The sequence below is a fragment of the Prinia subflava genome, chromosome 6 (assembly GCF_021018805.1).
Source record: "Prinia subflava isolate CZ2003 ecotype Zambia chromosome 6, Cam_Psub_1.2, whole genome shotgun sequence".
In the NCBI taxonomy this organism is placed as follows: Eukaryota; Metazoa; Chordata; class Aves; order Passeriformes; family Cisticolidae; genus Prinia; species Prinia subflava.
Window position 1 is genome coordinate 25,121,251 of NC_086252.1, and position 15,993 is coordinate 25,137,243.

General features: G+C 41.7%; 2 protein-coding genes across 5 annotated transcripts in view; both read left to right on the plus strand.

Annotated features, from left to right (window-relative positions):
* The window catches only part of MAP3K2 (mitogen-activated protein kinase kinase kinase 2), a 51,744-nt gene extending 44,659 nt beyond the window's left edge, over positions 1-7,085 (plus strand). For all 3 annotated transcript variants that reach the window (XM_063400796.1, XM_063400797.1, XM_063400798.1), the window contains one exon: positions 244-7,085. In XM_063400796.1, the coding sequence (XP_063256866.1) occupies positions 244-469 (226 nt within the window). In that variant the 3' untranslated portion in view covers positions 470-7,085. The remainder of the gene's footprint in view (positions 1-243) is intronic.
* ERCC3 (ERCC excision repair 3, TFIIH core complex helicase subunit) overlaps positions 1-15,993 on the plus strand; it is a 387,208-nt gene that overhangs the window by 360,288 nt on the left and 10,927 nt on the right. For both annotated transcript variants that reach the window (XM_063400807.1, XM_063400808.1), the window contains exons 2-10: positions 7,414-7,441; positions 7,527-7,732; positions 8,682-8,918; positions 9,536-9,585; positions 10,500-10,635; positions 10,845-11,009; positions 11,989-12,193; positions 13,181-13,495; positions 14,645-14,829. In XM_063400807.1, the coding sequence (XP_063256877.1) occupies positions 7,414-7,441; positions 7,527-7,732; positions 8,682-8,918; positions 9,536-9,585; positions 10,500-10,635; positions 10,845-11,009; positions 11,989-12,193; positions 13,181-13,495; positions 14,645-14,829 (1,527 nt within the window). The remainder of the gene's footprint in view (positions 1-7,413; positions 7,442-7,526; positions 7,733-8,681; positions 8,919-9,535; positions 9,586-10,499; positions 10,636-10,844; positions 11,010-11,988; positions 12,194-13,180; positions 13,496-14,644; positions 14,830-15,993) is intronic.

A 15,993-nucleotide genomic window follows, 5' to 3' on the forward strand; every position in this document is an offset into this window, starting at 1 on the left:
AGGTACTAGCTTTCAGCCCAGGGATGTAATAAAGTGGAGACATAGGTAGTGATTTGTGTAACTCTGAGATAAAGCTATAGCAGTACATGCTGTTTTTTTCCCAATGCCTGTTTTGTGCTGAAGCTGCTGTGTAGTGTTAAGTGGACACTGCTTATTTGTGACATTTTAGTCCCTCTCTGCTATTTCTTGTTTTCCTGGAAGGGCATGACTCTGTTGTAACCTGGTGTTTCACTTCTGTTTCAGGAGCGTAGGTTGCACCGTGGTGGAAATGCTCACTGAGAAGCCCCCGTGGGCAGAGTTCGAAGCCATGGCCGCCATCTTTAAAATCGCCACTCAGCCCACCAACCCCCAGCTCCCCCCTCACGTCTCGGACCATGCTCGGGATTTCCTCAAACGCATTTTTATCGAGGCCAAGCTGCGACCGTTTGCAGATGAACTGCTACGACACACGTTTGCACACTATCACTAACACCTGCCTCAACTCAGCTTGCATCTACTGCATTTATTTTCTATTTGACTGCACTTTTATTTTTTATTTTTTACAAAGAAAAAGGAGAAAAAAGACAAGAGAGAGAATATTCTCTTGAATCTTTGTTTCACTTAGATTGTAAACAATCTAAATTTTGTATCTAAAATGAGAATCTTCTCTCCCTCCCTCCCACCAGGACTAGAACTTTTTGTTTCTATAATGTACTGATGTGGTTGATGTAGATAAAGCACTTTAGTACATATTTGTTCCTTATTTAAAGAGGAAAAAAATTACAAATGTTTGGACAGTCAGGAACTGTGTGACTTTTTCTGACACCGCTGACTGACTCAGGGTGCAGGGAAAAATAGACATGCAGCTAAAGGACAAGAGGGTTACTTCTCTGTGATTCTTATCTATATTGTAGGTACTTGCGGCAGAGAGTTCTAAGTTCTTATTATATTTTAGCATTTAATCAGTTTCTTGAATTTACAGTTTAAGCAGGAACATGCAGTTCTGAGAATTAATTGATGAAGCTGGAAGAACTTGGAACTCTTTGTACAGCAGCATGTCTAGCTGGTACTTCTATGTGACCAAAAGAAAACAACAAAAACGAGCTCAAAATTGATGTACTAGTTAGAGGTTTTGGTGTAGAATTATTGTATTATCTTAACAGGAAAATAATTACAGGTTAACAGATTATGGGCCCAGACTCCTAGAAACTGCTATACTGCAAAGGGGAAACTTTCCATGCTAGGCAAGGGTTAGCTATGGATGTAAATAGTTAGGAGAATGCCTCCTGCTCTGTCTGCCAAAGAGAACCTCTGTTGCATAAGCTTGAGGGAGACAGTTATCTTAGCTGATAAAAAATACTGATGTTGAGGGTCAGTTCTCCTCCACAGTCCCATGAATGGCTGCAGGGGAAAGAGAGTGACTAATCCTTGTGCAGTATATGAGTTACTGGATTCAGAATGAGCTATAAGAAATTTTTTCAAAGCTGTTGAGAGGCGCTAGGATGGAATGTATGTCAACATCAAGTGCCTGAACAATATAAAATTCTTCCCAGTCTGCACTAAAAAAAAATTGGTTTAGTAATGCAGGTCAGTCATCTAGGATGTGTTGAAAATTCCTGAAATAAAGTCAAACATCTCTTAACATCAGGAATGAGTCACTGAGAAAGCTAAGACTCCAGTTATATTTTTAATAAGGTTGCACTAATGAATCCTATGAAGAAGGAGGTACAGCACAGAAAATTGTACAAAGAACAGGCCAAAAGTGCGGAGAGCCAGCAATTAAATAACATGAGTGTGATTATTCCAGCCTGATAATCCGGATTGGTGTTTGCCAGATTTCCAACTGTCATAAAGTGTACGTTGATTACTTTTTCTATTTCTGAAAGAGCATAATAAAAGAAGTAAAAATCTGAAATACTGCTTCTCAGTTGAGAAGTCCAGGGTACTGATCAGGTGTAGTGAACAACTGACTTTTCACAACAGAAAAGTCAGACTCTCGTATTTTTGTAGAAAAACAGAACATAAATAATTTAAAGGGGCATTTGGAAATAAACTATTGGACAACAGAACTGAAATTATGTTTACTGTTTTGGATGATTCATGGCTTGCTTTTGTTGTTTTTTAAAGGCAGAGCAGGCTGGTACTGTGACCCTTGTCTAGTCTGATAAGGCTCTACCTGTTCTGCATCTTTAGAGGACTATCAGGTTTACAAAATGCATGGAGACAGAATAATAAGCTTACCCATTCCCACAGTCACTCACATGAGATTTCTGAATTTATTCTGCTATATTCCATATGTTTTACCAGAGCATAAGCAGGAGTATGGATCTCTATCCTAATCATTTTACCTGTAGTGGAGTAAGAATGACTTTTTGTGGCCATCACTCTAGAGACTGAGAGTGGTGACTTCTTCAGCTTATGTGAGTATTTTACCCAACTTAGAATTTTCTCACTCAGGATACACAACTGTGCAAGGTTTCCTGAGCACAGGAAGAACCAGGAAAAGTGTAAAGGCTGAAAGTGTAAAAGGCTGAAAGGAAAGGCAGCTTGTACTGACTTTTGTTTCCCTGTCACTAGATAAAAGCTATGAAGCAGCCTTCAAGAAGAATTGGTATCTAATCTGCTGTAAGGGACCTTTGCTTATTAAGCAAAATACAGTGACAATAGGGGTGGGAAGTTTAATGTAGAACCTAATAATTTATGTAGGTAATTTTCAAGGTCATGTAATTGAAATGATTGATTTCAGACTAAGAAGGTACCAAAACCAAGGTGAAAATGTATATAAAAATCAGTAGTGATCAGTGATACCTGAAAATCTAAGAAAATTTTATATTACCAAAAATATTAAAGGACATTAAAGGGAAAATGTAACCAGGTTTATCTGTAGCATTCATAACATTTAAATATACTATTCTAAAGAGAAACTGCACTCTCTGAAGCTTGAAAATTTTCAGAATCTAGTTTTCTTATAATGTGACCTTTCTGTGAGACAGTGCTGGATCATGTATATTGCAATATCACTTCCTTGTTGTGATTTTTAATTACTGAACAATCAAGTTTGCTGCTTTTGTGCCTTTTCTAAAAAAATGGCATTCAGTCATGACAATGGTCAGCATTTTGGAGCCAGGAAAAAAGCAACTTTCAGAATACATTTTTCAACATGTCTTGGGCATGTCAGAAAGCTGCTAAGGTAAAGACTGTTCTTTATAAATGAAGTTGACATTTTCCAGTTTGAGTGATTCTAGTAAAATTTTACAAATTTAACCAAGGTTAGGCTTGAGCTAGTTTTTTTCCCACCCTAAGGAGAATTTATCTACTGACTTAAATAACTTACAATAAATTAGTTGGTTATTAACACAAATATTTTGAGCTAGAAATAATTATGAAGCTAAATCAGACTTTTACCAAGAGGTTGGCTATTACTTAGCCCCAGTGGGGTAATGTAGTAAAATGAGCTGTATACAGGGTTTGCTAAACTCTTACAGGAACTTCTGGGGTGATGGTGAACTAACCCTCATTCTTGAATTTGTGAGGATGCATAGAATTTCATGCTTTAAACTCCATTGGAGGAGGATTGCAGAGCCAAGATCCTTGCTCACAACTTCTTGTGAAGTATATATATCTCACTTAAAAAGCCACCAGCATTTTAGAATCATGAATTGGTCATAATTGTTGAATCCAATTATTAAAAAAATGCTAGTGAAAGCAATACTGCTGCAGGGTTGGTTTGCTTTTCTGTAAATGCCATGATTAAGCTGTACTCTCAAAAAATCAGGGTTGAAATTCATGGTGAGTATGTATATTTTCAAAAGTCTGACTTATCTAATGATTTTTAGTATTCTGTCGTTTCACATATGAAGTGACAAAGCTACTTCTGTGATATGGTTTTAATGGTGTAACTAACAGTCCTGTTAGAGTATGACTCAAGGTTTCAGTTGTGTTGTGTTAGAGAAAGTGGTTTATTTTTTATTTGGGTGATAGAAATATCCATGGAAGAACCCAAAAAGCTATGGATCTAATAATTGCATAGGTAAATCTACAGTCTTCTTTTCTTGACAGTTTAAATATAGACTTAAAACTTCTAACTTGATTTCCAATTCGATTTGTAGCCAAACAGTCCTTTCAGTAAAATAAAATGAAAAGTTTGGGGTTTTTTAGCTAGTGCCTTTTCCTCTGTATGCCTTAATTTTGTTCATGTTAGGACACTATACTGAAACATGTCATACAATTCCATGTCACCAAAGCAGTCTTAGAGAATGGGTTTTTTCAAAGTGCCCAAAGCAGGGTTTGCCTAACTGCGTTGAAAAGTGTGCTTGAGTTATAATCTGCAGCAGACATTCAAATTCAGAACTTTAAAGAAATTTTTGGCTTCCTGTGCTAATATATGTTTTCTATTGGTATTCTGAAGACTGTACACCAGTGCACATGCCAGACAGAGGATCTGTCTGCATGCACAGAAGTAACTGGATTGTCAGGATTTGGCTTCCTGGCCCTGGGTACCAGACTCTGCAGCAGAGTTCCTTACTGAGTTTGAAAGCAAAGTTGGTACATTTGTAAGCATGGTACTGTATTAAAAGCTGTTTACTTTCAGTGCACAGGAATATGATCTGTACAAGCAAACCAACAGATTTCTTTCCTGTGCCTTTTGGATAATCCTAATCCTGCCGTTGTCTTGACTGAAAGCCTGGTAGCACCCGTAGGTACAGTGCAGTACAGCAAGCCATTCTTTTGGACAGCATAGAGCAATGTCTAACTGCAGCTTCAGAGACTTGGGCCAAATTGGTCAGGTCTACAGTTATTTATAACCAATTTCTTACTTTTTTAATCTTGAAAGACTGTGTCATGCATATAGAAAAGTATAATGTGTGTGCTTGAATGTAAGTCCCTATGATGTTTCTAGAAAAGCAAAAGTATTGCTGCCAGTGTAATTTCTTCTTGCTGGTAACTTGCTGTCTTGTGGCAATGACAAGCCTGCAGTGTAGAATCACATACAATTACCAAAGCTTTTCTATCCCATATACATATAGCCAAAAGTGATGTTTCGTGTCACTTACAGATAGTGTATATCCACCAGTAAGCTGTTGCTGATTAAAGCAGGTACTAGTAAAAAGTGATAGATACTGCCCATATTTCAGACATGTGGGTGTTTATAGTTGCTGTTCTGATATGCAAAATTCATGCTTGTATTAAAATGAAGAGTTTTCTTTTTAAAAGCTCTTTCTAATTTAATCTTACTGTTGTCATTCTAAAATTACTGCATAAGCTTGGTGACTAAAACCTGGTGACTTCTGTAGCTGGGTTTGAACCTTGGGACATTTCAGGAACACCATGAAGATAAAATTGTGACCTGATCTATTTTGTGTGCCATAGTGAAAATATTCCAAAGCTCTGGGAAGCGGCCAGTCCTCTTTATGTGACAGCCAGATGTCACCCACAGTTACCTGGGTGCGGGTGCTGCCTTCAGGAGTAGCCACTAATGTGCACTGAGGGGTCAGACAGGTTTGCTGTCAATCCAGGCTTTCTGAATCAAAATTTGTGATCAGAAACAAATGAGCTTCTTTCCTGATATCCCCCACTTGGCCCAGACCATTTATTTTTCTTTCTAGCTGCAAAGCTTAAGTCCTGCATAGGTGGTGGCCCCTGATTGCTCCTGAGTAAGGTGTGTCCAGCTTTAGAGCAGGGAGCCCATCACTTGAACCCAGGAACCCAGTGCAGCTGGTGCAGTCCTTGGGTTTCCTCTAGCAATATGTACGTGTACAGTGTTGAGGGGTAGATGGGGTGGAGGAAATTACATTTCTCATGTTTCAGAGCAGTCACACCTTGGCTGTGGCTTAATTTTCAGAAACTTATTTTAAAGGGAGAGGACCTGGATTAAACAGCATAAAAATTGTATCTCATAGTTCAGCCCTTATGTTGAGTCCACAGGCAAGGATTGGAGGTCAGGGTCTTCTGTTGAGAGATAAAGGATGCTCCACCTCATGAGGGGGTAGTAATAGGAAATACATCAGAGCTTTTTTGTGCTTTTTACCTGAAAACTAGATGATCCTTTTTCCCCAGAGGTTTATATAATGTGGTTATAAAAACAAGGATTGCATTTTCTTTTTTGAACAGCCATTAGATTGTCAGTTCCCTAGTGTTTGTTTCTTGTTAATATCGGTGAAAAAAGGTGATGTCACCCTAAAATTGGAATGGTTTATTAAAGCATAGTGTCTGTCATCTCAGACCTCGCAGGAGTCATATAATGGAGTATCACTGTAAATATGTGGAAGAGACTTAGATTAATTGGAACGTAGGCTTTTAGTTTTCATGAAGCTATGAATAAAAATTTGTAAATTTACTCTTGATCTAATGTACATTTTTATGTAGCCATTAAATTCTCTATTTAATCTATCAGTTTCTCACTGTAAATGTTTTTACTCTCAGTTGAATGCTGGGCACAGTTTGTAATGTATGTACACAAAGGTGTTTTTTTCTATCAACGTTGACTTTTTTGCACATTTTTGGAAATATTTAATTTGTACACTGATTTAATACTCTGACCAATTGTCGATGGGTGTATGAGAATCACGTGCGTGTGCAATGTACTACTGTCTGGATGTATGGGGTTTTTTATTACTTTTGAGATGTTGCTACCAGTAACTGCACTGCTGTTGCTGCTTTACATGGAATATCTTGTGTATAAAAAGAAGATAAAAACAATTTTAAAAATTAGCTTGTGGTTATCATGGTTGAGGAACTCAGGAGTTGGACGCATTTGCTTGCTAGTTCTGTTGTCTAACCTTCCAAACTTAAAAACAACAAACCAACCCCGCCTTGTAATTCTGTGTATGCATTGAATGTGTGTGTGTATATATCCCAGTAATCTTATTCCACAATTTCATTTCTACATTTTTATGAACTTGTTTTTTAAGGGTACTATGTTTAGTTAGAATAATTAAATATATAAAAGCTTTGAGAGATGATTTACTAGATAAATATATTTTCAGCTGGCTGATGTTCAAAATATTTTTTTAATTTTTGTTTTTAACCATTCGAAATGTATTTGTATTTCCAAAATCAGACACGAATTGTACTTAGAAATATATTAAAACACTCTGTAGGGACAACAGTGTGCTTTCTCTTTTAAGAATTCTGTGCTTCAGAACGCCGCGCAATGTCACTCTCGTATCGCAGTTCCGAGTTGGCTTTTTTCTTGTTATTTAAGGTGCTTTTTCTGGAAGTTCAATTACTTTAAATAATTTTTAATTATTTTTCCTCATTTCCTGCTGGGGCGGGCGGGATCGGGTGTGGCTGCCCCCCGCATCCCAGGCCCGTCCCGTGCCCGCCCGCGCGTCTCCCCGCGGCGGGGGCGGTCCGGGAACACAGAGCCGATGGTGTCTCCTCCCCTGGCGGCGCTGCCCTGCGGAAGTGACGCGCGGGCGGGCGCGGCGCGCGGCGGCGGCCATGGGCAGGAAGGAGCGCGGTGAGCGGGGCCGGGGAGCGGCGCGGGCCGGGCCGGGGAGCGGGGACCCGGGGGGACCTCGTCACAGCTCCCGCTCTGCTCCCAGATAAGAAGAAGTCCAAGAAGCGCCACTACGATGACGACGAAGACGATGAGGACGAAGGTGCCGGGAAGGAGCCGCAGGAGGCGGTGCCGTCGGCGGCGGGGAAGCAGGTGGAGGAGAGCGGCACCAAGGTGGACGAGTACGGCGCCAAGGACTACCGGCTGCAGATGCCCCTGAAGGCCGACCACAGCTCCCGGCCGCTCTGGGTGGTGCGTGGGACGCGCGGGGCCGCGATCGCCGAGGGACAGGGCAGGGCCGGGGAGGGGCTGTTCGCCCGGGGGAAGCCGGCACTGCCGCGGGGTCAGGCGGGGAGCGGGCCGGAGTGTGCGGGTGGAGAGACTCGGGCTCGCCTGGAGCGGGATTTGATGCGGTTCGGGGAGGGAGCGTCCCCTGCAGCGCCCGTGCGGGGACAGCCGGGACGGGACCCCCGGCAATGCCCAGGGAATTGCTGCAGCCTCAGCAGCCTCCAGGCAGGGTCCCCGCTGCCGCAGGTGTGCTGCGGACCGGGCAGGGCACAGCAGCACCTGCGCCAGACGTCTCGGGGAGGGCTGTAGAACCGCCCGTGGGCTGATGACACGAGAGGGACCTGTCAGTGCAGTGATACAGCTGCAGGGTACAGCAGCATGTCAGAGTGAAACAGCTTTAGGACAGGCGGGCCTCATCTTCTGTAACTGGTGCCGTTTGTTTTCTCTGCCCTTTGAAAGGGACGTCAGTAAACGTGCCCAGGGTCTGGCCAAGCATCTTCCCCAAGCATCTAGGGAAGAGGTGCCTTCCCAGCCAGCGTCTGCTGGGTGCCTGTCACCGGGTGCTGTACAGGCACCTAGTACTGTGACACCCAAGTGCTGTCATTCATTCATTCATTCACTCTGTATAAAATGAGCAGGGAGTTTTGTTGTTCTAGGGGAATGGGACTGGAAGCTTGCCTCTACTCAGACAATTTCTTTAGCATTAAAAAAGAAGGAATACCCCACCATGTCAGTCTGGAAAAACTGTATCGATCTGGTTGTGGTTTATTCATAGTGCCATGGAAGGAACATGGACAAATCATTCCCTGGACCATTTTCAGAAGACAAAAGTTACATTTTTCTTGTAACTCCATTATGAGATTCAGTTCAACTAACACTGTTATGCCTTCAGCATTTGTTTTTATTTCTGTAGGCTCCCGATGGCCATATATTTTTGGAAGCCTTTTCTCCAGTTTACAAATATGCCCAGGACTTTCTGGTTGCCATTGCTGAGCCTGTGTGCAGACCCACCCATATCCACGAGTACAAGCTGACTGCTTACTCCCTGTATGCTGCTGTCAGTGTGGGCTTACAGACAAGTGACATCACCGAGTATTTGCAGAAACTCAGCAAGACTGGTGTCCCAGATGGAATAATTCAGTTTATCAAGGTAAGGCTGTTTTACTGACATTGGAAATATATTTGTTTCTACTAAGGAATTCCTTTCCTGCCTCTGCCTCATTGATTTATTAATCATTCATCACTTTTAACTGTCTATTCTTCTGTCATTTTTTCAAGAGAACATTATTTTTTTCTGTCTTTTTGTATATGGTGGTCCTGCACACACACTATTTTCATAATATATCCTTTGTGGGATTTATAAAAAGTACATTTAAGTGTCCGTGTAAATAATTTCAGCCAGTATGACTTGTAGGTGGGGAATGATTCCTCAGGTTTGCTTTGAAGGAAAATTGAGAGTGTGGGAAGCAGTCGGTAATAGTGGGGCACTGTAAGACAGCCTGCTTTATCCTGCAAGTGTGTTCTCACAGTCTTTGAAACAGATTGAAATTAAGTATAAAAAGTGAGTATCTGTGCCTGATCCCCTGTGTGAGATGATGTGAGCATCTTCTGAAAATACATTTTCGATTTATTCCATGAACATAACAGCAGTGCAAGTAAATGTTTTGTGGTAAGGTGCTTCCACACAAAGACTAAAGCCATTGCAGTGTTTGTTCCTAAATATGGAATCTCTCTTTTGCACGTTCCTAATGACTGCTCTCTCTGTAGCTGTGCACCGTCAGCTATGGGAAGGTGAAGCTGGTTCTGAAACACAACAGGTAAGTGGCTTCTTCCTTAGTTCTTGTGGCAGGAAGCCCTCCAAATGCACACCCGTGTTTGAGGGAGTGAGTGCTCTCAGGAACTCTGGAGTCCCACAGCTGCCAGCTGAGTGTAACAGCTCTCAGATATCACTTGTACAGCTTTTGGAAGTATTTAATACCTTAGCTGATGAATTGTGTTTGGCTGTCTTGAGTTAGCGCTGGTTGTTGTCATATTTTTGAAAGTAGGTTGCAAGTTTGATATTGTAGCTTCTTTATTGCTTGGACTCGCTATATATCTTTGAGGTTTTCAAATCATATTTGGGAAAGATAACCAAATCCAGTGGCAAGAGGTGGGTGCTTGTGTCTGTGTTGAATCTGATTTGTTTTAAAGGTAGAGGATAATGCTGGAAGGGGCCACATATTTTAACTGTGATGTCCAACCAGCATCATCATTGAGGACACTCCAGGATGCATTAGTTTCAAATTTTTAGGTGATTTGTGTTTTGGAAGTTTGGGATTTTGTCTTTTGGGCTTTTCTGGTGCTGTGGACAGAACTTGAAAACACCACATCCAGCATTTTCACAAACTCAGTTCAGTCTCAAATCAATTTACTTCACTTGCGTGTCACAAACAGGACGTGTATGTGAGAGGTCTGTGTGGGCATTTCTGCTGGAGTTTGCCTCTTGTGTTTGGTTAGAGAACATTTGAGTAAGATGGAGGGGTGACTGCACAGTACATGAGGCTTTTGATGTGAGACATCTTCTAAAAGTTATGGTTGCCATAATGTCTTTATTTTTAAATTAGCATCCCAAGATTGGATGCTTGAGAGTGCACCTGGGCCAGCTGTGCATTTAATCATCTATGCTGCTCTTCTTATGTGTTATTCAGTTGATGAGTTCATGAAAATGTTTTCCTTTATTCTTTAATTTTAGGTACTTTGTGGAAAGTACCCATCCTGATGTCATCCAGCAGCTTCTGCAAGACCATGTAATTAAAGAGTGTCGCCTGAGGAATGCTGAAGGTGAAGAGACAGAGCTCATTACAGAGACATTCACAAGTAAATCAGCGGTATGTCCAGCTGTATTCTAAAATTACTGCAGTAACTGGAGGTCAACTCTTGAGTAATTTGGAGTTGCTATTATTTGTTCGTTGTATCAGCTTCATTCTGCCAGCAACAAACTCTGCCTTTTTAATGAGCCCAGATTTGGGGGGAAGAGGGGAGCCAGAGAGTGTCTCTAATGAAACCTTTGGTGAAAATTCATGTTCCTCTATTTCAGATTTCCAAATCCAGTGAAGGTGGCCTTGGTCCATCAACTTCACAGGGAACAGATGCTCAGAATAAGCCAGATGTCCCAGCTGACTTATTTGAGTTTTACGAACAGATGGACAAAGATGAGGAGGAGGAGGAGGAAACGCAGACGGTGTCTTTTGAAGTCAAGCAAGTATGAATATTGCACAGAAGTACAGAAGCATGAGAACTTATTGGGAAGTACTGGGGCTCTTTGTTTGGTAGAGGAGATCACTGGAAGTTGTTAACATTTCTTTCCTATTACCTTCCAAAGTTTAGAGTCTTAGAGGGTGGCAGTCTGGGTGTTGTTCCTTCCCAGCCTGCAGAGTGCAGTGCTCCCAGGCCAGAGAGGCTCCAGGGACTCAGGGAGGTTCCTGTCACGTGTGGCTGAGTATTACTTAGTGCAAGACGAGAATTCAGTGGAGGGCTGCTTTCAGAGAGCTTTTTTTCCTCTCGCTTTTGTTTTGTAATTTGTGGTTACAGAAGGAATTCTTTCTTGGTGGCTCCAATTTCATGACTTGAGAAGGGGAGCTGGAGGTTGGAGCACAGTCCTTGCTTGACCTTCAGAGAGCTTCTATAGAACTTCTCAAGTTGTTTTGGTACTTGGTGATTCTAATGATGACTTAGTGGGGGGGAAAAAGGAATTTTAAAAAGGATAACTTAGTAGCTGTTTTGTTTATTTGAGAAAAGCCAACCCAAACCAACAACCTCTTGGTGGCTGATTCAGCCTGTCATTGTCAACTCCCATACAGGGTATGGAGGTTTTCAGAGTAACAGATGTGCAGCTTTGTGTAATATAGAGAACCTTTTCTGTCTGTTACTGAACTCTCTATTGCAGGACTCCAGGGTGTAGTTTAGTCATTGCTGGGTAAGTAGCAATCTGAGCTGAATGTGTCATGTTCTTCCACCTGCCTAAAGAGCCCTCCCTAATATTAACTGTCGTTCAAAATGTTCAGGGTGCTGGGGCAATCACAGGAAAAGTTCTCGGAATAAACCTCAGCTCTTACAGACTTCATAAGTGTAAAAAGTAAATGTAACTTCACCTGGTACTCTGTAACCTGGTTCCTTTTAGGGAAAAAGAAATTAATGCAGATGTGGTGAATTTATCAACTGAAGCTTTATTTCCTGTTCAGGAGATGATTGAAGAACTTCAGAAGCGTTGTATCCATTTGGAGTATCCCTTGCTGGCAGAATATGATTTCAGAAATGATTCTGTGAATCCTGATATCAATATAGATCTGAAACCTACTGCAGTCCTCAGGCCCTATCAAGAGAAAAGCCTAAGGAAAATGTTTGGGAATGGACGAGCCAGGTCTGGTGTTATTGTCTTGCCATGTGGTAAGTGTGTGTGTTGGTAGTTAGACAATTTGTTCTTTATTTGCCTGTAGTAAAGAGAATTCCGAAGGTGACAGCTGCCTGGATTTCAGACAGCAGCAGGGGCTGTTCTGCTCCCAGTGTGCAGAGTCCTGGTGGTTTTTATTGAGCTGTGGTGAGGCTGTGCTGAGGGGGAACCAGGTCACAGAGCTGCCAGTGGCAGGGCTGGGGAGCAGCTGTGGCACCTTCACACTGCCAGTCCTGCTTCCACTGTGCCCTCTGCCACCTCTGCTCATCTTCCACTGAAATGTGAAGCTGTTGGCATTGGAATTTGTTCCTTGATGGGGAGTAGGGAAACTGGGGGGAGATGGGAATACAAGGGTGGCATAAAGGGGCATCCAGGGAAGACAAAAGCTTGTGTGCGCAAGTGCTGGGCAGGGGAGGTTGAGAAAGAAATGAGAAACATGCTGACTGAGACAGCTTACAGGAAACAGGGGAAAAGGAGCAAATGGGAGACTGTGTGCCAGTGCCCTCAGTATTGGGTGAGGAGGAGGCGCATGGGACATGTGACAAAGGCCTGAGAGTGTGTAAGGGCTGCTATGAGAAGTGTGAAGGCTGGGAACATTTAAGGACTTGCTTTATGGGGGAATGTCATAACTGGCAGAGACAATGGAATAGAGCACCCCTAGGGAAGCTTTCTGTAGCCACCTGTAATTTAACGTTCTTTTGAAGTTAAAAAGCATCAAATGATTGCTTCTAATTGTCAAAGCCTTTGCTTACAGTTATTTTCTTGAGGAAATACTGTTGTGTCCTGTAGACAATCAAGCTGTATTTTTAAGAAGCGAATATTTGATCTCTTTAAGACTACTGTAGCAAAGAAACAATAAAGAAATCTGCCTTTCCATGATTTCAGATCCTCTCACGGTTTCCCTTCGCTCTTTTGTTTTGTTTTCCCCCTACTACAGTAGGTCTGAGCGATGGCTAATGAGTGTCCCTCCTCCTGCCCTGCAGGTGCTGGCAAGTCTCTGGTGGGGGTGACGGCCGCGTGCACGGTGCGCAAGCGGTGCCTGGTGCTCGGCAACTCCGCCGTGTCCGTGGAGCAGTGGAAGGCCCAGTTCAAGATGTGGTCCACCATCGACGACAGCCAGATCTGTCGCTTCACCTCTGATGCCAAAGACAAGCCCATTGGCTGTTCTGTTGCCATCAGCACATATTCCATGTTGGGGCACACGACAAAAAGGTCTTGGGAAGCAGAAAGAGTCATGGAATGGCTCAAAAGTCAAGAGTGGGGCCTTATGATACTGGATGAAGTCCATACCATCCCTGGTAAGGAGAAGGTGTGCAAATCTTCCATGTTGCACACATTGTTGATATCCTTCTATTCTTGTAGAAGTGGTGTTTTTATGCTGTTCTTTTCATGATTAATGTAGTGAGTAAACCCATGGCTCAGGGTTTTGAGACAAGTAAACTGCCTTGTTCTGGTTTTTTTCTTTTTTCCCCCCAGATACTACTTAGTTTAACTGACCACTAGTTTTCTGAAACCCTCAAATTAGACACTGTGTTTTCTGTAATAGCAGTGTAAAGTACAAGTTCCTCCTTGTAGGTTGATAAAGTGCTCTTAAAATACCTGAATTACATTTGCATAGTTTTGCTATAGATGTATTTGAACAGGAGAGGAATTAATCTGCCTTCTTCTCTTATGTGCAGTGGCACTGCAGACCAGCTCTTAATATCTATGTGTAACCATAGTGATTAACATCCAGAAATAACTGCTGTCTTTGAAATTGCCATGTAATTGAGATCTGTTCTACTAGAAAGCAATAATGTACTATTAAAATGTCTGTGGAATAATCCTGGCTAAAAAAACCCCCAAGATTCTGTTAGCTGTTCTTCCTTATTCTTATTTGAATATATTTTGGTGTCTACAGAAGCAATGGGTTGCAGAAGTAGACCTTGGTGATTAATTGCCATTTTATCAAAATAGCATTGTGCTGGCACTGTTCTGTCATTTTTGTTCTTGCTTGGTTTCTTTGAAATGAAGGGAAAGCAACTCCTCTGTGATCTCTAGCAATACTAAAAATGAGTAGTTCTGCCATATCCTGCAAGTCCTGAATGTGGCAGTGAGCCAAGGGTCCTTGTGTCATAGTTCTTGCTAGGAAATAATAGAGACCCAAACCAAGCCATGTAACCTCTGAATATATTCATTTTCTCTTGGGGAATGGGAAATAATAATGATGCCAGAAGGTTTACTGGGATTTTCAGAGTACACTTGACAATGCACAGTAAGGCTGCAATCACTGTGAAGTTTTGCTGTAACACAAATTTGTTAGGAGTGTGTTTGCAACGAGGTACAATTTCTCAATGATGTGCTTGCCTTATGTTCAGGACCTGATGAAAATGTCTTTCAAAGTTGCAGTATTTATCTTCTAAAACCATTCAGGAAAGTTAACAAAAAATTTGTCTTGGATTTCTTAGCAAAAATGTTCAGACGTGTGCTCACTATTGTACAAGCTCACTGTAAACTGGGGCTGACTGCTACCCTGGTCAGAGAAGATGATAAAATTGTTGACCTGAACTTCCTGATTGGACCAAAGCTCTATGAAGCCAACTGGATGGAGCTGCAGAACAGTGGCTACATTGCTAAAGTCCAGTGTGCTGAGGTGATGCTCTGCTTTTTGGTATTATTAGTCTTTATTTAGTATGCTTTTAAAGTTGAAAAAAATTCTTGCAGCTCTTAACAAAGAAGGATAGTAGAAATTTTAAAACACCTGCTTATTTCAACCCTGAACATATGAGAGTGAAACTTGAAAATGTAGAACTGGATCTCCCCATTCTTTCCACTATAAAGGTGTGACCTCTGTTCTTTTCAGCATATGGATGAGAGGTAAATCTGATCCCAAAAGAAGTGAAAATCTTTCACACAAGCACTTTAGAATGTTAAGGTAGTCTTTCTGGAAAACCTAATTCAATGTATTGTCTCTGATAATTGACATGGAAGATACTTAGGGAAGAGTATAACTTTCTCCAAGCTCTCTGTTATTTACAAGATTTCCCTGTAAGCATCAGAGGATTGCTTTTTCATTGACTTACTTGGTCTCCTGTTGAATGGAAGTAAAGTTTAGCAGCTGCAGTGTGTTACGGTAGAGTTCTACAAAGGTTTCTTGTCTGATTTTCTTTTTTTTTCTCGTTGCTTGTGGGGATTTTCTGTCTCTGTTTGCTGGTTTGGCTTTTTTTTTTTTTTTTTTTTTTTTTTTTTTTTTTTTTTGTCTTTTTGTTGTTGTTATTGTTGTGATTTATTTTAAGCCTGTCTTGCTAATTTCATGCAATTCACCCTAGCTCTGGTACTGGAATAAAAGATGCAGATGCAGGTCAGCTGTTCTCCCTTTGAACACTGTGCAAACTGGATGTTGTAGAAGGAAAAAACCCCTCTGTTTTGAGCTCATAGAATGCAAGTGAAAGGCACCTGGAAATAACTGTTGAAGGGGAGTAACCGGTCCTCAAATTCAGATTTGCATGTAGGCACATTGGTTAGTTCTGCTGTGCAAGCAAAATTCTCAGTCCCTGAACTGCCCTCTAGTCATGGAAAATGAAACACGGGCTACCTTTTATTCTGAATGATGGAAAAATTCTGTAAGTTCATATTCCTTAGGCCAATGTTTTGAACTAGCATTCAGTGACTCTACCAAACGCAAAGAATAAAAAAGGCCGGTGTTGAGTCCAATACGTGCACAACTGCTTTGCATATTTGTGTGGATTTCCTTGACGAGTGGCATCATTAATCAACTTGGTTTATTCAGCCAGGGAAGGTGTCTGGCTCCCTCTTT